Here is a 25,629-nt window from a genome sequence, read left to right as displayed (position 1 = left end):
ACGGGGAAGAAAAATAACAATATGCTTTCTGAGTGGGAAAAGGAAATGAGCAGACTTGCTCCAGCTATTGAGTGTGGGGAGAATTCATAGGCAATTAATCAGATGTCATCAAAGAGCTAGGGAATGACTGAATTAGCAAAGGCTTCAGATGAAGCAATACAAGTGGCAATATTAGTCATTCTCAGGTGAGGGCAATGCCAAGTTTTAACACCTGCTAGTGGATCTTGACAGTAGTTAATGTTAGAATATAAGGATAATTTGTATTAATACAAGCATTACCTTATTGGTATAATCAAACATCAAGTCTGTGCAACCAACAGAGTAAGATCCACTTCCTCTGGGGATTTTAGTATGTTCAAAGCTTACAGCAGCCATCAGCATTTGTATTTGATCAGTCCATCCTGAAAAACAAGCCCATGTTACCTCATTTATCATCCATTACACACCTCAGGTCTTATTATGCAAGGAACTCCAAGGGAATCGAGTTCCTTCCCATTGTTTCTGGCCTCTCTCATTTCTTAAACTAATTGAGAACCTGTTGTATGCAGAGCACCATGTAGGGGTTTTGAAGAATAAAATCATGGAGGTAGACATGGTCTTCCCCCAAGATGCTTGGGACTGTCACTTCCTAATACAGCTTGCTGTCACCCTGCTTCTATCTAGAGTATATTAAAGATGACTCCACACATCTGTTTTTTCTAACCATGAACTTTATCTCACATTCAGATTTGCACTTATAACTTCTCACTGGGCATCTCTGTCTAATGCCATAGTCCAAGGTGAACTAAATAGCCATCTCCCAAACCACACAGCCCACACAACAGAATTCCCTCTCACATGCATAGATAGAGAGAGAAACCTGGAAACATCTTACTCTTCTAGCTCTTTCTTACCAACTCCCATATCCATCTCAAGACTCAATCTAACATTTGGTTTTAACTTAGAATCATATCCCCAGTGTATCCCTGACTTTGTCACCTGTCTCACTAATTCCCTATCTTTTGATCAAGCAGTTGCCATCTCTCTGAACTGTCCTATGCAACTTGGACCTTGACCCCTTCGAAGACATCCCTTACCCAGCTCCTAGAATGATTCAACGCACTAATCTCACCAGGCAATTCTTAAAATCTGTAGTGGCTCCCTGTCGTCATGTGGTGTTTTCTTAAAGTGGGTATGTCTGGGGTCCTTTTGGAAAGCAGCTTGTAGGAGATATTTAAATGGGCACATGCCCTGCTAAGCAAATGCACTGTGACTTTAAGCACAAATATGGCCCTCTTTCTAGTTTACTGGGGTTGAAATATGTTGAGTTCACAGGCATACAAGTTAAATCCCAAGTTCCTGTAAGAAAAATCCTCTATGCTCAAACCCACAGCCTCTTCCCCTGAAGTAATCCCCTTCCTTGTGTCTTAGCACACTGAGCTATTGGTTTCTCTGTAACTTCACAAATGCTTGAAATCCCCTTGGTACCTTCAGAAGTCATCCCTTCCTTGATCCCCACCCCCACAACAGGCTTAATCTTTTTCATTCTCAGTATCACTGATTCTAATACATACATATGTATGTATGTATACATAGAGTGACATAATGTGAATATATACCTACAATTCTTCCTTTCACACTGTACTGAAGTTATGTATCTGCACACTGTCTCCCACAGTAAGACAGCGATCTCCCTATCTTTGTATCCTTTGATCTTAGTGCCCTTTCTGGCACATAGTGAGCACTCAATAAATATTCAGCAAAATGAGATGAACTAAACTGGTCTCTCGCTCTTCTTTCAAACCCGTCAAATATACTCTTTTACCCACCCACTCCTGAGATTCCTTTTCTCTCTCTGGTGCCAAAACCCCTCTATACACCTGAAGCTTCATCTGTTCTCCTTTCTGAACTGCAGTCAAACCCATGTTTCAAGATGTTGGGGCCAAATATCAGTATACCAAACTCTCACTCTGCTGGATACACTTGGCCTGCTCACTCCTTCTCCTTTATGGGACTGTGAGAGTTGAATCCTCTGCTGGGAAGATTCTCTTGTGTTTTCCATCACACTCTGCCTCTGCCCGTATGTTAGGTATTACACCCGCATCAATATCATTGCTCAGGAAGGCTTTTAGTCTTGGGAACAAATCTATTTACATCCTGCACACTGGTGACTCATGTGTAAAGCACCTGCCAGTGATGAAGGCCACCTATTGAAATACATAAGGACTCCCTACTCAAAGCTGATCCACAGACCGGCATCATTGGCACTTCCTGGAGCTTGGAAATGCATGTTCCCAGACTTTACCTAACTCTACTGAAAACAGAAAAGGCTCACTAAAGTTTAAGAAACTCTGTGTTAAGGTACCAGGTCACCTGGCTAGACACACAGGTCAGCAATATATGGTCAATGACAGGAGGTAGTTCCAAGGAAGACACTGGGTGAACACATTCTGGGTATGAGATCCAGGTGACCCTATTTCAGATTCCAGGTGTATTTCCTACAAGCTATTCTTCTCTGGCCTAGGCAACTTATTCCCATTTGATCTTTATTAATAAAATGGGGATGAAAGCACTTATCCAGCCCGGAGGACAAGTGCAGGGGCAGTGTAGGTCAAGTACGTAGCAGAGAACGTGACCTGTAACAGGCACTCAACTGCTATTAATTGTCCACTTCCCAGATTTGAATTAAGCCAAATTCATGGTGAAATCCTTAGAGGAGTTTAGAAGATTTAAACTGGAACATCCCACTTTCCCACTGGACAGATTAAAAATTCAAGGTATTTCTAGAGTTTTTATTTATTTTTTAACTTATAGGTAAACACTTCAGGGTTTGTGTGGAATTATCAAAAGGTTCTTCCTCTTCCATTCAAAACTTTCTAATGAGCCATGTTTCATGGTACAATAGGGAGACATCATGTTCAGATTCCAGTGGGGAAGGCACACCTGCCTGTCCTGTGATAGCAGCCTGTGAACTGCTGTGCCCCCACCCGCAGGCAGTCATGGCACAGCTATACTGGGTTGGGAAGAGGCGTTCCAGCTCTCACGGTGCAGTGAGGAACCTCAGAGAACCGCGGCTGCCTTGGAGACACTACCTCTGGAAATCAATCTAGAGCCTTTGGAGGGCTCTAACCTATATAGTGAATCTCCTCTCTTGTGGGATCTCAATTCCCTGAGGCCCTGGTGACCTTCCAATAACCTAGGTTGCCCTGGTTGTTCAAAACATATATGTCTCAAAATACTGAGGAGTCACCCAGTATTCAGGAGCCACATGTCAAGGTGAGGCTATAGGTCTGCCAATTGCAAGACACCCGACTCCTGAGAGGGTCACAGGACATGTCCAGCTGACCCAGGTTTTGGTACAGGTTTCCAGAGTCCTGTGGCTTACCAGGGTGGCTACAGAAAAGGCTCAGTGGCCTGCAGTTCAAAGGGCAAGCCACCAGCAGGAGTCAGCACAAAGGAAGGGAGGAAGATTTGTCATATGGGATGTCACTTTTAGATAATGTAGTTTGTGGTTCAGAACTTATAAATATCTCTTCATAATTTTGTTCAACTTTATTTTAACATTGGAACCTATAGGGCACTCTTAATCTTATTACATGATTTTGGTGGTGTTCATTTATCAAATATTCCTGATATTCAGTCCTAGAGATGAACTGTACACCTTCTAGGAACATAAGCTTCTCTTCTATGGCTTTATGACCTCTATTAGCAAATCACATATCTCATAATTATTTATAAACCTTTTACCTGCATATTTATACTGTCTGTGTATTCATTTAATAAAAGTTATAAAGAATCATCTATTATTTAAAATTTTGCTTTATAAGCTAGAATATTTTAAAATATTTATTCACTCATTTTTGAGTATTTAGGATGAGAAGGGCACAGGGCTCAATGCTATGACTACAAAGACAAATGAAGTAATGTTACTGTACCCAAATTTCTACCAGTCCAGTGACAGTTATTCAATGACTTTTAAACATAAGGGAATTGGAGGGGGAGAATGTCTTGAATTTCTTACCCTGTGTCAATAAAGAGTACATGATGTAAATGTCCCCTAGATGATAATTTGCCCATGATGTAAAATGTTACCTATTTTCAGTCCACGGAATTTCAACTGGATTTCAGACTTCTTGACTATAAGCTCTTTGTCTTAGTCACCAGTGCATCCTGATGCTTAATTTGCTGATAAGTGTTGAGGGATGAATGGCCCTTTGAGAGATTATTCAATTTCCTATGCAAACATAGATATAAGATACAGTCCCTCTCCTACAAGGCATTTATCTCTCCAATTATGAAGTAGGGCAAAAATTCATCTTGATGACAGAGAGTTACGAAATCTTTTTTGTAAATGTTATGGTAAGGAGTCACCCATCAAGCCTGCACAACTAGATCTGGGGTGACCACATCCATTCAGGTGTGCAGATAGTGTAACAACGCTCACAATCTGCTGACTGTTCTCCACAGGAGACCAGAGAGAAGTTCGTGCATTACAACCCTTTGGAATGAGCAGGAATTCAGAACGCTCCATAAGCAATCTCTTTGCCTTAAAGGGCCTTCTTGGTGACCTGAGATGAACCTGTCTAGAGATGGCTGACCCACTTGAGCCACTCTTTCTGGACTTGTCCAAACCTTCCTGACCTCTCCTTCCCTTCTTACCACAGGTGAGAAAGCAAGTCACCACATCCATTCTCCTCTGGCCTGTCCTGATGCCTACTTGTCCCCTACTTCTCCCTACTCTTTGGTAGAAACGATCAATACCCTATGGATCCCAAGACCCTAAAATGTCATCTTCTCTCCCCACCCTCCACTATAGACCAGGACTATATCTGTTGACCAAGACACCTGTATCTGCCTCTTTCCACCTTCATGGAAGCATATTTTGAGCCTGCCTTGGAGGGACCAGGCAGTTGTGTTACCCTGTCTGGGTGGTAAAGGGAGCAAGGGAGAGAAGGGGTAGCACTGAGGGAGTTCTCTACCATCACTGTAACCTGAGGTTCCAGTGAAATGTCTCATCCTGGTTCCATTCTCCAGTCACTCTCTCAGTTTCAGTCATAAAGAAGAAAATATGAGGCCTTCATACTATCCTGGGAGAATTGAGGGTCCCCACAAGTATTTCCTGATAAAACTTGCTTAGAAGTCCAAATGTGCTACATCTCTGAGTCCCCTGGGTGTTTGGAAACAGGTCAGTTGTTCAGGCTCTTCAACAAATAGACCTCTTACCTGCTGATTTAATAAACCCAGTGGGATTTAGTTGTTGCCAGTCAAAAGGATGAACCAGTACGAGGCAGCTGCAGAGGCAGAAAAGCACATGCAATTTGGGTGGTGCCATCTTGGGAGCTGAGCGGCGGTTTCAGCTTAACCTCTTCAAATAGAAAATTAAAAGAAAAAAGAACATGCAATGTAAAGGACTTAAAGAAGCTGACAAGTCAGGGAAGCTGGGCTATTAGCAAGATTTGGAAAAAAATGGAACATGCATTTTCTGAGCTGGGTCTTAGGTAGGTTCTAGGATCGCAAAATTCTCGATCCTGTTGGGTGATAGAGCACAAAAATAATAGTGTTAGATCATTATATTAGGATTTTGGTCATGAATTCTCTATTTTTAAAAATAGTTTTTAGTTATTGATGGGCCTTTATTTTTATTTATTTGTATGTGGTGCTAAGAATCAAATCCAGTGCCTCAGGTATGCTAGGCAAGCATGCTACTACAGAGCCACAAACCCAGCCCACAAGTTCTCTAATTTTATAAGACTCTAATTTGGTTACAAAGAAGAACATCAAAATATAATAATTATAATAGCCATATATCATCTTCTTAATATCCACAGGCACATCCAGCATATAGTATACAGTTAACAGTTTTTACTAATGTTCCCATCATAATTATACTACTGCTGCTGGGGTTAATTTTTGTGCTAATGATGCATTAGTTTTTTCACAGATTTTATACACCTACTACACTGCAAGCTTCTGAAAAACACAGGTGAGTTCTTATTTGTGTCTCCAGGATTCAACAGAAGTCTGGGCATCAATTGATGTTTCAGGAATGCTTCTTGAATCATTCAATGAAACAATGGACTTCTGGACTAGGGGGTAATAATAAATCACATCACAATCAGACTGTATGCTAACATCCTATCAGCAAAAGCTGTATTGCATTTGTGTATTACTTTTCCCTTTATAATCTGTCCCTTCAATTTTGGGGGATGATGGCAATGGTCCAAGTCACTACCATCTCTCAATATGAATTCTGGCAATATCTTTAACTTGTCTTCTTTCTTAACCCTTGTTCACGGTCTATCCTCAATATTGTGGCCAGAGTGGTCATGTTACTCCTTTGCTCAAAACTCCCAAATGACTCCATATGTCACCGAGCAAAGCATCATATAAGGCAGTCCTGCCTCTATTCCCTCTTGCACATTTGCTGCAACCATAGTGGCCTCCTTGTCACTCACCAAACATGCCAGGCATTCTGAGCTCCCCATCCCCATCTCAGGGTCTTGGCATGTGTTATTTCTCATAGGAAGGCTCTTCCTCTTGACATGCAAATGACATCCTCTTACTTCCAGGGTTTTGCTTCAGTGTTACCTTTACACAGAGCACCTTTTCCTGCTCTGTTTAAAACTGCAATCCAAACTTCATCTCCCCATTAATAATATGCTCTAGTTCCCTCCCTACTTCATTTTCTCCAACGTTTATCACAAACTATCATGCTCTTGACATTATTTGTTAAGTGTTTATAATTTTTCCATTAAAGATTAAGCTCTATGAATATAGGAATTTGTTATTGTTTTCCCCCTGCTGTATTACCAAGACTTAGAATAGTGCCTAGGACCCAATAGGAGCTCAATAAATGCTTGCTGCATGAATAAATCTTGAATTTTAGTAGTTTCTGAAATGTGGTTACTAATATTAACTGAATTAAGTTTCATGGTCTATGTGACTTATAGGTCCTGCTGTATTGAGATGCTAACTAGTTGACAGAATTGTTTTTGTAAAAGATACCATAGATATGTGGCATGACAATTTGTGCTCTCAAATATCTCTGTGTTTCCCTACACATCCTGGCCTCCCCTGTGATTGAACTGGGGCAACATTCTCAGAATGCAACTAATTCTCAAGTAATGGAAATATGAACAGAAGGGTTTTGAGTCACCTGAAAGCCAGTGTGTCTCCTTCATCTGTTCCTTTGCCCACTCAGAGATCAGATGCTGATAAATGGGGGTCTTGAGGTGGAGGAAGCCTAGATTCCTAATCACTGGATAAAGAAGAGTCCCTGCCACTGCAAAGGAATATTTCAGGGGCAGGAAATAAACGTTTTTTTGTGTTCAGTCACTGAAATTTTCAGGTTGCTATTACATGAACATGGTTATTGCACAAATGGCCTATCCTAATACCAGACCTCAGACATTGAATCAAAGGGTATTTATTAAACAAATACTACATACACAACAATTGTGGTAAATACCAAAGAATTTAACATAATGCTTGCCCTAAAAGAGCTAATAATTGGATTTCAGAAATAAGACTAGTAGATACAACACAGGAAGGCATGAAATACAGAGGTACTGGGGGGAGGGTTACTAGAGATTGAACTCAAGGGCACTCAATCACTGAACCACATCCCCAGTCCTATTTTGTATTTTATTTAGAGACTGGGGAGCGGGGGAGCAGTATCACTGAGCTGCTTAGTCACTCGCTTTTGCTGAAGCTGGCTTAGAATCCACAATCCTCCTGCCTCAGCCTCCCATGCCACCAGTATTACAGACATGCGCCACTGTGCCCAGCTTACAGAGTCATTTGACAATTTTTAAATGATATGGTACAAATTCAGAGGACAACAAGAATTCAGAAAGAAAGATTTCAGAAGAGATGGGGCTATAGTGCAATCAACTATTATCATAGGAAGTAAAATAATCCTGGATAGATTGCTGGGGAAATTGTCAATTAAGCTCTAAGCTTCTCAGGCTACTTTGCAGAGTCATTGTATTTATTTTATTCAATATCTTTTTTTTTTTTTTTTGGTTAGAAAAAAGTAAGCACAGTGCAACTCTTTAAAATTATTTATAACTTTGGTTGATTCTATTTTGTCTTATTTCAGTATTATACTTAATTTCATTATAAGGTTAATACATGATTTCAAAAATCCAAATGTGACAGGATAAAGTGAATCAAAAAACTGAGTTGTCCCTTCTCTAATAATTACTTGCTGACAGATTTTTTTCCCAGATGTATTATTATGCTTGAGTCATGCACACACACAAAACACACACGTGGACATAAAAATACATAGATATACACATATACACATAGTTTAAAAATTTTCTTTATAAAACTTCATGTTATATGTCCAACTTTTTCCCTTTGATAGAATGTAATAGATATCTTTTCATTTTTATTTTGTTGTGCAATTTTGAAATAACAGGAGAAGTTACTCAAAGAAGTTCTCACCAAATGAATAATGATATTAGCAAGATTTGGAGGCCCATTGTGTGTCCAGCATTTTGTACAATCCCTGGCACAAAGTATTCTATTTAATTATTATCATAACAATCAAGAAAAGATGTTAACTCTTCCCTATTCCTCTTGCCCTGAGGAAGTCAGGGCAAGGAGAATTTAGCTGACTTGTTCAAATCACACAGGTGGGAGTGCTGGAGACCAGGCTTGTACCCAGAATGTCGCAGTTCCTGTTTTTTAAACTAAAACATACCAATTTGAGTTGTATCTGTTTTTCATTTGCTCTAAAACTGTAATCTCCTAAAATGAATACAAAAACAACAATTTAAATGATGCTGTGGTGTTTAAATGATGCTTCTTCCTGTACCAAGAGGATGACTTGAAGAGTCGGACATTGTTCTCTAAAGAGATGAGAATCTGTCTCCTTGTTTCCACCTGGTGTTATATTCAGGGACCAGCATGCTGAGACTCTGGGAAACTGCAGAGGACTGAGTACAAATCCAGAGGAAAAGCTACTGGGTTTTCCAAATAAGCACCAGACTATTTGTTAACCTGAAGCCAGGCTATTTGCTTACCAGCTCCCATGACTAACCCTCCATTAGGCTGTCATGACTAAGCTTTTCATCAGATCACATCACCCATAGGAAACATTTATAGGAACATGAGTAGAGGGCTTTATAAAATTCCATCCCTGATGGTTTTAGCTTGTGACTAAATAAGAGGAAGGCCATTGAGCTCATCTGGAAGATCAATGGGGATAAAGAGAAGAGCAAAGAGAAAGACAAAGTAAAACATTAAAAAAGAAAATTACTATTGGTTTTTAGCAATTTACTCTAATCAAAGGCCAGCTTGCCCTCAGCTCCTTGATGTTCATTACATCTTTCCCATCAGTAACCCCAGAGCCAACTACTGGATGGGATTCCCCAAGCCCCCCAAGCAGAACTGGAGTGCTCTGTTGTCTCCACATTTCCTATCAGACCAGTGCCGGGACCCTCACCCTGGGTCCTCAGAGTGGAGCAGTGCAGAAATAAGGCCAGGTGAGATGGCACACAGGGTTCCAGCCTGACCTCACTCAGCTTCTTACAAAGGCTCTTGGATACCCAGATATCAGCTATTCAGATATCCTCTGAAGGCTGATATAGCATCTGATACAGACAATCCCATGTTTGAAAATGGCTGCACTGGGACAACAGGACCATTTATTTAGTTTTATCACTGTCCTATTGTCATGATATCTGATCTGATCCTTAAAGTAATAATCTTCTAAATAATGTAATGATTGCCTGGCTCATTTATATTTCCTATATTTACTTGTTCATAAATTCATTCACTCAATTTTAAGAATGTCTGTGCTAGTCACTATGTTTGGAATAAAAAGGTTTTGAAAGTCAATCCAATTTTTGCTGACAAAATCCCTGGCAGTGAGTCTTTCCAACAATAATGAATGCTAGAAAGATTATGTACATAGTAAAGTAAAAATAAAGGAAGAGAAGCATTTGGTATCCGGAAACATGAGTTCAAATGGAACACAGAAAGTCCGTGAAACCTGTCTGAGATCACCCAGTGGGTTTTTGTTTTTTGTTTTGTTTTTTGGGGTTTTTTTTGGCATGGACAGGACTACACGGAGGGTCTTCTTTTGCTCCAATGTGCTGAGTGATAGAAGAACACAAATGAAATTCCTCCTTTGTCCACCTTCCTACTACTATAAAATTCCTTACCCTTCCTCGCCGCCTCTGACTCATCCTCATGCCAAGACTAACCCTGGCTGATGGTGAGGCAGCTGTGTTCTAGCAGTAGAAAAATCCTTACGAAAGTTTCCCTGAAGTCGGAAAGGGAGGTTTTCTCTGGACCTGGCCCCTCAAGAGCACCAAAGAAGACACTGCCCACCTTGGCGAGCAGAGGCCACCCGCAGACATCAGCCTGCCTCCTTTTTGTCTGGAAGCAGTCTGTACCTGCTTCCATTAGGGCACATGGTACCGAGTACTGCGATGCTCCCTTCGTAGAATTGCTCCACCAGATAGCCTGTCAGCTCTTCCATGGTCTGGAGGAAAGAGGACTTTCAATGTCCTCTAAATCAGTCCCCACAGGCAGTGGTGTACTCTGGCTCCCCAGCACCACTGATGGCCACATTTCAGACAGGAGGGAGGCAGGGCACCCTCCATCTTCCAGTACCACCATAAACACACTCTCTGCACATCAGGAACCAGATTCTTCAGAATATGGTTTGTGATATCACTTCCATGTTTGAAGAGAGTGGGAATGGATAACACCTAAGGGTGAAAAGAACTTTAGGACAAACAGTTCTATTCTTAGAGTGGTAACTCTTCTTGCATTTCAATTAAAAACAAAAATGAGAAAATCATTCTGCTGGAAATATACTGTTCCCTGGTTTGAGGCAACACCAGCCATTCCTTTCTCAGGAGTTTTCCAAGTGAGACAGGTAGTTCTGGAGAAGTAGTTCTTCTGCCACTCAACTACTGATACCTTTTGAAACTGAGCAACTGATGTGTGACAAAGGGCTAAAGAGGTAAAAGAAGTTTTTGATATTCCTTTTTTTTTTTTTGTCTGCTAATTTATATTTCTTTTTAAATTTTTTTTAAACAAATATGGAATGTTTCTAGAATTTGCATGTTATCCTTGCCCAGAGGCCATGCTGATCTTCTCTGGATGGTTCCAATTTTAGTGTAGGTCTGCCCAAGTGAGCACCAGTTTTATATTTTTCAAAAGCTGAGAAAGAACCCTTTAGATCAGGAAGAGGACCTGATGAAGCCTGTTTCTGGAAATATCAACAAATGGCTCCTGATTAACATATCACAAGCATCTGAGGAGAGACTTGAGATTGATTTTCCAATGTCTCAACTTGTTGATTTTGGTTTTGTTTTGCTTTGGCATTGGATAGGAACACCCAAGGAAAGCAGAGAAGAAATCTGCTTTCAATTCAGACCTTGGGAATCCAAAACTTGATTACTGGTTTAGTTAAGGAATTAAAAAGGCTAGATATGAGACATAAGTAGCTATCATTTATTGAGCACCTACTATGTACCAGCAGTGTCCAGTCCCTTACTTCATGTAGTCCTTAGTCCTTACGATGAGTAGTTGGGCAGTACCATTACCAACATAGGACTGAGTTATGTGGATGACAAGCTTTGGAGTCCAACAATCCTCTGAAGTGCATAAGAAAACAATCTTTATAGATGATCTTGTTTAAATTTTAAATATATAATTCATATACAAATAGAAAAATTCTGGGTGAACATAATCCCAGAATTCTAGATGAATGCAATTCCATAATACAGTCTAGATTAATATAATCTCTCTAGGGAATCATGGTTAAAGTAAAACACAGAAAGAATTCTAGATGAATATAATTCAGAAATTCCAGAGAAATATCATCTCAGTGATTATATTTAAGTGGTATGATTATACGTATTTGGCATCCTCCCCACAAGTTGCAACAATGTCAAGTGTTCCTTGGAGAGTAAAACTGCTCCCCAATCAAGCATCACTAGTCTACATAAACCCAACTGAGAGATGGGACAAAATCAAACTCCAGGAAATGAAGAGGGATGAAAGCTATGTTAAGAGAAATAACTCTTGCTGAGCAGGTAGATTCATTTAATACTATGCATAGGAATTTGATTTGTGTTGTTTTAGACTTACAAAGATGTGCGGACCCTTCATTAATGCATTCGACCTGGGATATGGGCACATCATCAGGCTTGCTTTCATCTTATTTCCCAATCAGTTGAGTTGGGGGCTTTTCCTCCACAATGCTCTTCTCGGTTTTCCCAACTAGAGGCACTTGCCTCTTTCCCCTCAATGCTTATGGCAATTTATTTCTTCCTTTCTAATAGAGCTTCCTTTTGTCCATGGTGTACCACCGTAGTCTATGCACCAGAAGATCCATGGACACACCCATCCATTCAAACCTTTCCTCAGCACCCTCCACATGCCAACCACTGAGCACATGGCTGGTTTCTTGGTTTCTACTAGAGGCACACTAAACCCCTGCAGAGAAATGGTGCATAAGGACTCCAAAATGATGGGAAAATTTCAGCCTTCATGCATTTAGTTAGAATACCTTCATCAGAAAAACCTAGAAAGGAGTTATTATTCTAAAGTTAATACACACATGAGCTTTGTTTGCTAGCACAGTATGGTCTTTATACTGCACAAGATGCAGAGGATGAGGATCTGCAGCATTAGCAGTGTTTGTGGCTTCTGAAACGTCTTCATCCTGCTTTGGTTAAGTGCTGGGAAGGTATGGAGGGAGCTATGGATTTCTATAAAGTGTAATTTTGAATTAGAGATGTTTAGACAGAAATAGGTTCAGCAGGCACAAGGGGAATGATCAGTTCTGGGATAGGAGGAGGGGGCATTAAAAGCCTTCCCCCATTCTATGCTCTGGTCACACTGGAGCTAACAGGAAGAGGAGTTACGTGAGCGGGATGATCTGGGTGCACAGGAAGAGGAAAGAAGGTGTCGCATACCGAGGGCACTGAGCGATAGCAGGGCTTGCTAGAGCTGAGGAATTGGTAAGATGGGTGGCAGAGGACATTAGGAGAGGGATGTCAGGAGGAAGAAGGTTGAGGACTCAGCACAGAAAACCTCACTCACAGAACATCCTAGTTTGGACTTTTGTCCTACAATTTGTAATATGTCCCATTGTGTCCAGTAATGAGGAACTCTTACCCACCTGATGCACCATGAATGTTTGCTGGATTAACATAGGAATGACTTCTGCACTGCAAAATGGTGTCTGTGTGTCCTCAGCACAATGATGTGTGTGCATGTAAGCATGCGTCTGTGTTTGGGGACACGGGATGGAAAGTACAGGGTCTGGAGCCTCGGCTTCTCCCTTGAACACAGCTGTGCCCAGCTCTGTTTGTGTCCCAGTGATTTCATGGTAGCCTCTTCTTATTCCTTAGTGCACCTCTCTCTACTAAACTATAGTCTTCTCTTCTTAAATGGACAAATATCCTTCCACCTGCCCTCCTGTCACTCACGATAGAAGAGCTGAAAACATTCTTCTCCAAAGAGAACAAAGAACATCAGAGCTATATTCCCTCTCCTTTGCCTCTGACCTAGTTCTGGGCCAATGCTAACCCCTCCTCTGTCTTCCCCCATTCTATGCTCTGGAGACACTGATCTTTTGGACACCAACTTCAACTTCCCCCAGTGTCTGCTGAGCACCTACACACTATTCTCACTCCACATAATGACTTTACATTTAATTCACATATCACTTTTTCAGATTTCTTTCCCTAATACCCTCTACCTTTCAAATTTCTAATAGTTCTACATGCCTGGTGGACCCTTAACAACACATTCTTCTGGTTTCTGATCTACTCCTCTAGCTTTAGTTCATATACCACCGTTTTATTGTTTTATGTGATTTTACTGCAAACAATTACCAATTCTCTATGAAAGTATTATATAATTTAAATAAATGACCAAGCATTTTCCCATGTTACCAAAATGAAAAACAAAGCTTGCTTTTCTAAACCAAACTCCACTATAAACAGCCAAAAGCCCTTGGCTCCCTTGGACACTGGCTTCTTTCCCCTTCCACTGGTGGAGATGTGTGAGAGATGACCACAGAGGCCTCTGAACCTGAACACAGAAGAATGATTCAAAAACACGTCTTCAACTCTTAAACTTTTCTTTCTACCAATAAGCGCCTTTCCCTCAAGTGTGGGATACAAATCATCTAAAAATATCTTTACATTTCAGAAGCAGAACCCAGAGAAATCTGGTGGTGACTTTGAACATCTCTTGCAACTAGAGACTCCAAGAAGACTCTTCTGGAACCCTTGATATAGCATTCTTTACAATTTTGTGAATGAAAAGCACTTCCACAGCCATCACCACAGGCCAATACAAAAATGCCAAATTTTCTTTGAGAAAGATACAATTATACAAAAAGAACAACATCTGGTAAGGCAAAAGCCTGGGAACACAGGACTTATGTTTTTTTTTTTTTTAAATATTTATTTTTTAGTTTTCGGCAGACACAACATCTTGGTTTATATGTGGTGCTAAGGATCGAACCCGGGCTGCACGCATGCCAGGCGAGCGCACTACCACTTGAGCCACATCCCCAGCCCAGGACTTATGTTTTAACACCAAAAACATTACAGAACAATGTCAGGTTTATATTAAGATAACAAATAACCCAATCAACAAATGGGCCAAGGACCTGAACAGATACTTCTCAGAGGAGGACATACAATCAATCAACAAGTACATGAAAAAATGCTCACCATCTCTAGCAGTCAGAGAAATGCAAATCAAAACCACCCTAAGATATCATCTCACTCCAGTAAGATTGACAGCCATTATGAAGTCCAACAACAAGTGCCTGCGAGGATGTGGGGAAAAGGGTACTCTTGTACATTGCTGATGGGACTGCAAATTGATGCGGCCAATTTGGAAAGCAGTATGGAGATTCCTGGGAAAGCTGGGAATGGAACCACCATTTGACCCAGCTATTGCCCTTCTCGGACTATTCCCTGAAGACCTTAAAAGAGCGTACTACAGGGATACTGCCACATCCATGTTCATAGCAGCACAATTCACAATAGCTAAACTGTGGAACCAACCCAGATGCCCTTCAATAGACGAATGGATAAAAAAAACGTGGCATTTATACACAATGGAGTATTACTCTGCATTAAAAAATGACAAAATCATAGAATTTGCAGGGAAATGGATGGCATTAGAGCAGATTATGCTAAGTGAAGCTAGCCAATCCCTTAAAAACATATGCCAAATGTCTTCTTTGATATAAGGAGAGTAACTAAGAACAGAGTAGGGAGGAAGAGCATAAGAAGAAGATTAACATTAAACAGGGATGAGAGGTGGGAGGGAAAGGGAGAGAGAAGGGAAATTGCATGGAAATGGAAGGAGACCCTCAGGGATATACAAAATTACATACAAGAGGAAGTGAGGGGAAAGGGAAAAAAAATAGAAGGGGGAGAAATGAATTACAGTAGAGGGGGTAGAGAGAGAAGAGGGCAGAGGAGCGGGGAGGGGGATAGTAGAGGATAGGAAAGGCAGCAGAATACAACAGACACTAGTATGGCAATATGTAAATCAATGGATATGTAACCGATGTGATTCTGCAATCTGTATACGGGGTAAAAATGGGAGTTCATAACCCACTTGAATCAAAGTGTGAAATATGATATATCAAGAACTATGTAATGTTTTTAACAACCAACAATAAAAATTTAAAAATAAATAAATAAATAAAATCAATACCCCCAAAAAAATAAAAAATAATAAAAATAAAAATGACTCTGAAGAGCAGCAGATGAATTGCTCATTAGAATTATCAAAAAAAAAAAAACCACCCTAAGATATCATCTCACTCCAGTAAGATTGACAGCCATTATGAAGTCAAACAACAACAAGTGCTGGCGAGGATGTGGGAAAAAGGGTACTCTTGTACACTGCTGGTGGGACTGGAAATTGGTGCGGCCAATTTGGAAAGCAGTAGGGAGATTCCTGGGAAAGCTGGGAATGGAACCACCATTTGACCCAGCTATTGCCCTTCTCAGACTATTCCCTGAAGACCTTAAAAGAGCGTACTACAGGGATACTGCCACATCCATGTTCATAGCAGCACAATTCACAATAGCTAGACTGTGGAACCAACCCAGATGCCCTTCAATAGATGAATGGATTAAAAAAATGTGGCATTTATATACCATGGAGTATTACGCAGCACTAAAAATGACAAAATCATAGAATTTGCAGGGAAATGGATGGCACTAGAGCAGATTATGCTAAGTGAAGCTAGCCAATCCCTAAAAAACAAATACCAAATGTCTTCTTTGATATAATGAGAGCAACTAAGAACAGAGCAGGGAGGAAGAGCAGGAAGAAAAGATTAACATTAAACAGAGACATGAGGGGGGAGGGAAAGGGAGAGAAAAGGGAAATTGCAAGGAAATGGAGGGAGATCCTCATTGTTATACAAAATTACATATAAGAGGTTGTGAGGGGAATGGGAAAATAAACAAGGAGAGAAATGAATTACAGTAGATGGGGTAGAGAGAGAAGATGGGAGGGAAGGGGAGGGGGGATAATAGAGGATAGGAAAGGTAGCAGAACACAACAGTCACTAATATGGCATTATGTAAAAATGTAGATGTGTAACCGATGTGATTCTGCAATCTGTATTTAGGGTAAAAATGGGAGTTCATAACCCACTTGAATCTAATGTATGAAATATGATATGTCAAGAGCTTTGTAATGTTTTGAACAACCAATAAAAAAATAAAATAAAAAAATAAAATTTTAAAAGTATATAAATAAAAATAATAAAAGGGTAAAAAAGAAAGTATAGAATAAAAATATCCAATTAAAAATACAAATAAATAAATAAATGAATACACTGAGTTTGGGGAGGCAATTGAGCAAGCCTTAAATTGTCCATATCTTTAACTGACCTTTAAATTACATTTTGGGGTTAGCATAAAAAGACCTTATACATAGGGAAACAGAACTCTAAAAATTTAGTGCAGCACAATATGCATTTCAACTCTATAAGAGACAGTATACATATATATATACCTATAATGGGAACCCTACAATGACATCAATGGTGTTTTATTCTGTTATTAACCCATGTATAAAATAATTCTTTATGATTGAGAAAACTGTCCACAATAAAATTTTAATTGAAAAAACATATAGAAATTGCCACATAAAAATTCATATAAAAAAACAATGGACATAAGAAGGATAATGGGCTCATGAGTATTTTTTACCATTGTTTTACATCTTTTACAATAAAATTTTTGCTTTACTAATAAATATTTTAAAAGACATTTAATTAAGAGTTTGTATGATCATGAATTGCTTATGTTTAGGCCAAAGTAAAATATCATGTAGAGAATTAAGAGAATTTTCCATGATCCCAGAAAAAGATATATGAAATTGAAGAGGAAGAGGAGGGAGAGAGACAAAATAAATGTTTTTTGAATTTTTGAAAATGTTGTCATTGGAGAGTTTATATAGTTAGAAACTAATAGTAATTTGTAATCCTCATATCTACTTTTCTCTTTTCTAATGTTTTAAATCAGTGGGAAGATACACTCAAAATGTTTTTGAAGGCGGGGTGTGTGGGGGGGTGTCTCTCCCTATTTTGCCCAACTGGTCTTGAACTAATGAGCTCCAGAGATCCTCCTGCCTTAATATCCCTGAGGACTTTAAGTGCACCACCACACCTGGCTAAAAATTAATCATTTTTTAAATAATAAAGACTGAAAATAATTTGCTTCAATTTTGCATCCTCAACCATGGGGAATACGATCAAAAGTGAGAGCTCAGATCATACATTCTATTAGAGATTTAAATTGATGTCACTTCTTTTTTAAAATTTAGACTTCATATCTACTGCTGAAACCTACTTGCTCTTCAAATCTCAGCTGAGAGATCCAAATTCAAGCATGACCACCAGTAATTCTGATTTCCCTTTATCCATCACTATTAAGTTCTCATTAGGCACTACTTGCTTTTTTTGAAACAAAAAGATAAACCAAAACAAATAGTAAAACGTCAGTTTCAAATCCGGAATTTCTGTCCAGAGCTTACAAGCTGATCAAGCAAAATCCATTCCTGGCAGGAGACAAGGGCAAACATGTCTCAACTCTTCTGTTATGAGTAAAGAATCAGAAAACAAAATATTCTTCCTGGGCATGATGGCACATGCCTGTTATCTCAGCAACTTGGGAGGCTGAGGCAGAGGGATCACAATTCGGAAGCCAGCCTCAGTAATTTAGCTAGGCCCTAAGCAACTTAGTAAGACCATGTCCCCAAATAAAATAAAATAAAAGGGCTGGGGATGTGGCTCAGTGGTAAAGTGCCTCTGGGTTGAATTCCTAGAAGCCCAGGAAGGATGGAAGGAAGCAAGGAAGCAAGGAAGAAAAGAAAGATTGATTAATTTTTTGAATGGGATCATACCCCCCCCACACACACACCCAGCCCTCATTCTAACCCCTAAAATGTGTGAAGATGTTACGTTGCATGGCAAAGGGAAATTAAGAAAGTAGATGAAGTTAATGCTGTTAATCTTGATTGCCCTTAAAATAGGGAGATTACCACAGATTGACCCTTGGGCCTGATGTAGTCACAAGGATCCTTAAAAGTGGGTGAGGGATGGCAGGAGAGAAGGTCTGGAGATATTTGGGGTTGTCATAGCTGGAAAGGGGGCTGCTACTGCCATCTAATGGGTACAGGCTGGGGATGCTGCTGAATATCCTACCACACACAGGAGAACCCTCACAACACAGAAATACCCCCAGGTGTCAAGATGCCAAGGTTAAAAAATCCTGGTCTAAGAAAAGGCTGAAGCAAGTGCATCCTAGTTTAATAAGGAAGAAATATTTATTTCATTCCAAAACAGTCTATTGGGAGGCAGATACCTGGACAATAAATGGAACAATGTTTTGATAATTAGGTCATTTATAATGTCTATTTCACCTGTCCTAAAAAGGATTCAAACATTGCTCACTGGTTCGCTACTAGGAATGCTAAAGTAAAAAGATAGATGCATGGGTGAGGTTAGACTCTGAGGTGCCATCTTCATCTACGATATATGATTCTTTTCAAAAACAATTTCCTATCCATATTGACTGATATTGAAACTAGGAACTGGAAAATATAATATCAACTCTAACATTTTTTATTTCTACCATGTTAGATCAGAACTTAATCTTACATCCTCTCGAAAGTGTAAGACTCAAGTGACTTTTTGCAGAAGTATCTAAGGCCTCAGACACAGTTGATAACAACTGTTATGTAATCATTTCACAACCTCAGAAAAGAGGTAGAGTCAAAAAAAAAGCAAAATAAGAAGCAGTTCCCTAATTGTGAAAATACTTTAATAATAGTCATTTATAAGTGCTTAAAAGCTGCAAATAAAATAAAATTAATTAATTCTACTCACATCTGGAAAACAGGAGCTCACCTGTATTCAATATACAAATGTCCAGATGCCCTCTGTTTTATGTCTTAAAGGCCGTAAAGGATAAACATTATCTAAGATCACTGTGCAGCTTGCTGCCACACTGGGGTTTCTGAGCTTACTCTCTGATTCAGTCCTCCAGGTTGCCTGCTCAGATAAGCCAGAATGGGCACCTCAGTTATAATATAATACTCTATAATATTCCAATAAGCTTAGAGTTTCTGAAGAATAGTTTTTCCAAGGAATAATTGTGGCTTCTCCTTAATGGATCAGGAGTCCTGAAATTATGAAAAACTTAAGCCAAAACCAATCCATGCCCTTAACAAATAAAATATAACAGAGGCAGAAGAAACACACACACACACACACACACACACACACACACACATATCATATATACAATATTATTAGTGTGAGAGTAACAGGTCTTTTGAGAGTTGTATGCATTCATGGCTATATGATGGTAGGTATAAGGTCCTAGGTATGCTCTTTGAGAAAATTTCCCCTGTGGCAGAATAAGAGACTCAGAAATCTGGCTCTGACTTCCAGCTGCCGAGGTTTGAATCCTGAATCTGCTACTTATTGGCTTAGCAAACACAGTGAGTTCTTACTCATTTTTTTTTTTTTTTTGCTTCTCTCTCCTCATCTGTCAAAGAGGAGCATTAATCATGGGTTTACAGCCCTCACAGGAATGCTACTATTGTTACTCAAGTACTATTACTAGCTTCTGCCTAGCTCCAGCCGCCTGTCATATAGAAGAGACCCCGGTGACTGGGCTGTGAGGAGAGAGGCTCCGAGCAAAGGGAGAAACTGGGATTGAACAAGATCCTCTTTTACTAGAGGAACTCAATGTTCATGTCCTTCAAACGGGAACTGTAGTATTAAACTTGACACCTATAACCCCAAACAGAGGAAAATAATGAATCTGAAAAAATGGTACAGTAATCCCTCTTTGTGCAAGAGAGATACTTTCCAAGACCCCCAGTGGATGCCTGAAATCACAGATAGTACCATACTATACATGTTTTTTCCTACATGCCCTGCAAAATTGGCTACATAGTACCAGAGTTAATCTGTCCTGGGTGTTTTATGCTCTCCTGCCTCTTTTGCATCACTATACTTGCATTCGGAGGCTATTGTAAAGTAATAAAAGTTATTTGAAAACAAGCACTGAAATACCCTGACAGTAGACCTGATAACCAAGATAGTTACTAAGTAACTAATGGGTAGGTAGTGTATACAGTGTGAACACCCTAGGCAAAGGGAAGATTCAGTTTCCAGGTAGGACAGAGTGGGATATAGCAGGATGGCACGAGGTTTCATCATACTGATGACCATGGCACACATTTTAAAATGGCATGCCATTTAAAATTTATGAATTGTTTATTGTTGAAATTTCCCATTTACTATTTCCTGACCACAATTTTAACCATGGATAACTGAAACCACAGATAGAAGGGAGACTACTATAATGTGAGCCTTAAAGGGAAGGCAGTTCTGGGAAGATGTCTTAAATAAATAAAATATACAAATATACAAACTATACCACAAAGGTAAGATTTGAAATGAAGTTCTAACTTTCAAATTCACTCATCTGATGTGTTATGTACAAACCAAAGACAGTAAAATGAGGTACAAAAATAACTGCCATTTGTATGGCAGTTAGCAATAATGATAATTTACTCTGGGCCAGATACCATTCTAAGCATTTTATATAAACAAATGCATTTAGTCCTCAGAGTTCAACATACAGATGAGAAAACAGAGGCAGAGAGGTTAAATAACATGTCCAAGGTCATAGATAGAGGAAGCAGCCTAAATCAGGATGTGACCTTAGGCCCTGACTCTAAAGCAAAGATTCTCCACTTCATGCTACTCATGATTCATGGTGTAGGGGGCTTCGCTATGGATTGTAGATGTTTATCAATTCCTGGCCTCTATCCACTGGATACCAGTAGTGACCCCTAGTGTGGCAACCATGTATGTTGAAGACCATGTCACCTGGAAGAGCAAATATTACCATTAGTTGTGAGCTAGTGTTCAGTGATGAGTTCTGCTGCAAATAATCAGGAACAATCTAACTGGAAAATAAGCCATAAACACAAGTCAAAAGAATAACGGATTAATAATAACAACCCAAAAAAAAACAAACAAACAAACAAAAAAAAAAAACTAAAGACGTCTTAAGTTGCATAACAAAAGTGTGACATTTTGGAGAAAAGGAGGCCATCCTCCCATCATATTCTATACCAGTTAGACCACATCTTATCACACTGATTAAGGCTTTAAGGATTTTAACAAATGCAGACTCATATGAAAGAACAATAGCCCAGCAATAACCATAGCGATAACAGAACAAGACAGCAGGTCCCATGAAGAGCTGCAGAAGGAACGGAGGGATTTGCACAATCCAGATGGCAGGTGACAGGTACTGCTCTAGGCAAAAGGTCTTAGACATGTCCCACATGCACCCATATTATTAAACTCCATTAATGGAAGCTCTTCAACAATTCATATTCTTCTCTTGACCAAAGGAGCAAAGTGCAAGTCTAAGACCTCCCAGAAGGGATATAGGACTAGGATTTCCTGCATTGGAAGAGGGTAGAAGTAGAAAGGGCAGGTTGGACTAGAGAGTCGTAACCTGAGGTTAAAAATCAAAAGTCTACAAGGGCCAGCCAATAGGTAACTTAAATGAGTCAAACAGGCCTAAGTAATGGAGCCAGGACTGTACAACTGGACCATGCAGAAGGGGCAACTGCCCCTCTACTGCAGTTGATAACTTTCATGCAGGAATGAGAACTCCAAGATACTAGATCTCATTGTTTTCAAGAGAACCTGGAAAGCTACATTTGTATGTAATAACCAGTGATTTTTAAAGGACTGCAATTAATTGAGCATTTCAAAATATTACATGCATCAAACAAAATAGATTCAGGGTCTTATGGAGAGGCTGTTACATGTCCCTTGAGGATATCCCTCTGCCACCATCTAATTCAGGTGGTAGATTTGGCAGAACAGAAATTGAAAAGATTCTAGACTTACTGTCGTCACATGTTGTCAGCAATTTGAATCAGCAGACTGGTCACTTCAAGTTTGAATTCAGACACACTGTGACCCATAATTAACCAATGGCCATCTGGCAAATGAGCATAACCCAAAGGCTATTAAATCAGAAAGAGTTGAAATTTCCACTGCATACAATGTAAATGAGGAAGAACTCTTTTCTTCTAAAAGGCACAACTTATTTTTGTAAGTTGCACATGAAAGTGAGTCAGAAAAAAGACATGGGGTTGCCTCATGTGGCTGTTAGGTTCTGTCATGAGAAGGTCACCCCCAATCTGAGTTGGTAAACAACTTCAAAACTCTTCCCTAATTCTCTAAAACTTAGTCAGAGATCAACTAGGGAAAGTTCAAGAGCCTCCTGTGAGAGAGAAGCTTCACTAAGGGAAACAGTTCTATTCAACTCTGGTCCACAGTCCTCTCTGGAAATTCTGCTGCCATGTGTAGATTTTCCATTATCTATAGATCTTTGCGCTCACAGATATCTGTGCAGCCATAGCCAGGACAAAAGCCAATCTGTCCAAAGGAAAAAAGAGATTTTGATATTTTTCCAATCCCCAGCTTCAAATATCCCATTTTTAATTTTCCCCGAACACATTCAACTTTCAAAATGTAGCCAGCTATTGTTTTTAGCATTAATAATACTGAAATTTTATGATGGTGTGTTTTATAGGTAACTCTTGGTTAAGGGTTTTCAAACCCTCTGAACAGAGAGTATTTTCTATGTATAACAAGTTATATTTATGGAGCAGAATAAAATATGCATTGAAATTTATTAGAACAAGTTGTAAAACTGAAGCACAGATCATTCAAAGTAACACAATATTAGCAAATAGTAATAAATGTTATATTACCCAAATTACCCTTAAGGGTATTGCTTATATGTCATTACAGGATAAATGGTCTAGACACCAATGCCCAGCCCCATTTTGTGGATGAAGGCTTTGAGACAGAGAAATATTAACTTCCCACTGTAGCTCCAAAAAAGGAGCATATGCCCATTTACTGCTGTCACCCTCCACTAGGTCACCATCAATAAACTTAGAGCTAGTCTCCTTCCTCCTCTTCCCTTAGAATTCATTCTCCACACTGCATCCACAGTACTTTCATAGAAAACATGAATCTGTAATGTGATGCCTCTGCTTAAACTCCATTCTTGGCTTCTACTTTGCTTAGAAAAAACTCTAAATGGTTTGCTCCAACCTGTGAGACTTAGCATGACCTGGCTTCTGCTTTCCTTCTGCTTCCTCACTCCTCCAAGTCTCCTTCTCCCTAGCCTGGCCAGGGCCATGCTGATCTTCCAACTGTGATTCCCATACATGCCATTTACTCCCAGGACTTTTGTGCTTGTGATTCTTCTGCCAGACCCATCTGCCTTTCTTCCTGGGGTCTCATCTCATCTCAAGTCCATCAAGGACGTCTCTCCTCCAAACTGAATCCAAGAAAAAGGGTCCCTCCCACCTGTTGAACATACACACCACCATTACTATCACCTCCACCACCACTGCCCCAAACATCACTATACCACAGCACTCAACTTTTCTTCAGGGTATTTACCACTACATGAACTCATCTAGCTCATCTGTCCATTCTAGAATGTGAACTTCATGACAGCAGACAGCTTGTGTATCTTACTCATTGCTCTATACTAAGTTTCTGGCACATAGGTGCTGCTCAATAAATATTTTTGACATGAATAACTGACTGAATACAGTTTTACTAGGAATCAGCTGTTCACTTAATTCAATGAATATTCTTACAGTACATGTTTTCTTTCTTCTCAACTACTGCTTATTTAAAAAAAAAAAACAACTATAAGCCTATATTTATCAGCCTGTTTTTTGAGGGCGTATCACAAGCATCTGGCTTAACGGGGCAAGGCAGTGAGAATCCTCTGTTCATGCCTTCAAACTACAAAGCTTCCCCAGAATTCTGGTACAATATGACTTTAGAACTAATTGGTCCCCTTCAACTTCTTTAAGACTGAGGGTACTTTCTCTTCAATGCTTGGCTTTAATGGAAACTTCTCAGTATCTCCAGGGGTCAATCTGAATGTCTTTCAAATTTCATGAATCATGGTGCGGGGGTCAGGCTTAAGATAAATCAGAGTATAAAGAAACAGCTGCCAGCTGATCATCTTTCTTTTCAAGAAATACCCATCTTTGAAGGTTTGGGGGAAAAAAATACAGATTGAGGGGACTCCTAAATTTCATCTGGCCTTCTCAGAGACTCTATTCTAGTTTCTCAGGTACCTATTTGGCCCTTTTCTTAATGCTCTATGCCAATAGAACCACAAAGACCTCAAAGAGAGGTATAAATTATATTTGTGTATAAACAGAACCAGGTAAGAAAATATGGTTCAGGCTCTGCATGTTCATTGGGACCAATGCACAGAAGGGAAATGAAGAAACTGCTGCCCTGATTTGACAGTTCAGTATGAGGAGAAAGTCTCGGGCGCTGGCCAAACCTTTCACACCTCAGAGAGGAATTTCTCTACTGCAAAATGAGAGTCAGAATCAGATTAACATCTTATCTAGCTCTGGTACTCAGTGGCTCTGCTGGTAGCAACAGTCTGTGGTGTTTGACTGTCCTGGCAGCCCTGAGTCTGATGTGCTCAGTTCAAGAAAGAGCCACAAGGCCAGCAGCAGTTCCTGTGCACAAACTTCTGGTGGAAGGAAAGTACCCTCACTACCCAAGGGCCTGGTGCTGAGGTGGCTTGCTGGAAAATGCTAAGTGGCAGGCTGTGTCTTCACCTTCTACAGAACCACATTCTGCAAGGTCACCAGAATTTCCTCTGTGAGAAAATCTGCCTGGATGCCGGAAATTCTGAAGTGTCTCATGGCTAGAAGGCCATCTTTTTACTGACCAGTCCAATACTTAATGCCCTGATCCCCAAGTTCAGTGTTAGCCCCAAATACTTAATGCCCTGAGCCTCCAAGATTGTTAAAGCTTCAGGGGATACATTTTCCAGCTCCTACTCATATACCAGATTCCTAGCTCAGCATTCTCATTTGGGTCAAAGGTCATTTGTGCAAGACTGATTTGTTAACATATGCCTCCCAAACCTGAATCTGTGTGCCACCCTTTAGGTGGCAAGTCCCTATGTATGAGTCAGATATAACTCGCCTTCCTCCTTTACCACCTGTGCAGAAATCCTG

General features: G+C 39.9%; 1 protein-coding gene and 1 non-coding gene across 2 annotated transcripts in view; both read right to left on the bottom strand.

The window, feature by feature from the left end:
- The window catches only part of Pla2g7 (phospholipase A2 group VII), a 39,074-nt gene that overhangs the window by 12,689 nt on the left and 756 nt on the right, over positions 1 to 25,629 (bottom strand). Inside the window, exons 2-3 of the mRNA XM_076860119.2 lie at positions 5,203 to 5,344; positions 280 to 401 (exon numbers count right to left, since the gene is read on the bottom strand). Of these exons, the coding sequence (XP_076716234.2) occupies positions 280 to 401; positions 5,203 to 5,311 (231 nt within the window). The 5' untranslated portion in view covers positions 5,312 to 5,344. The remainder of the gene's footprint in view (positions 1 to 279; positions 402 to 5,202; positions 5,345 to 25,629) is intronic.
- On the bottom strand, positions 11,037 to 11,140 carry LOC143402730 (U6 spliceosomal RNA). The gene has a single exon (XR_013091787.2). It is a non-coding gene; the product is annotated as a U6 spliceosomal RNA (small nuclear RNA).

Source organism: Callospermophilus lateralis, chromosome 6 (genome assembly GCF_048772815.1).
Source record: "Callospermophilus lateralis isolate mCalLat2 chromosome 6, mCalLat2.hap1, whole genome shotgun sequence".
Lineage (NCBI taxonomy): Eukaryota > Metazoa > Chordata > Mammalia > Rodentia > Sciuridae > Callospermophilus > Callospermophilus lateralis.
The sequence above is the reverse complement of the archived record's forward strand: the minus strand, read 5'-3'. Positions and strand labels throughout refer to the sequence as shown.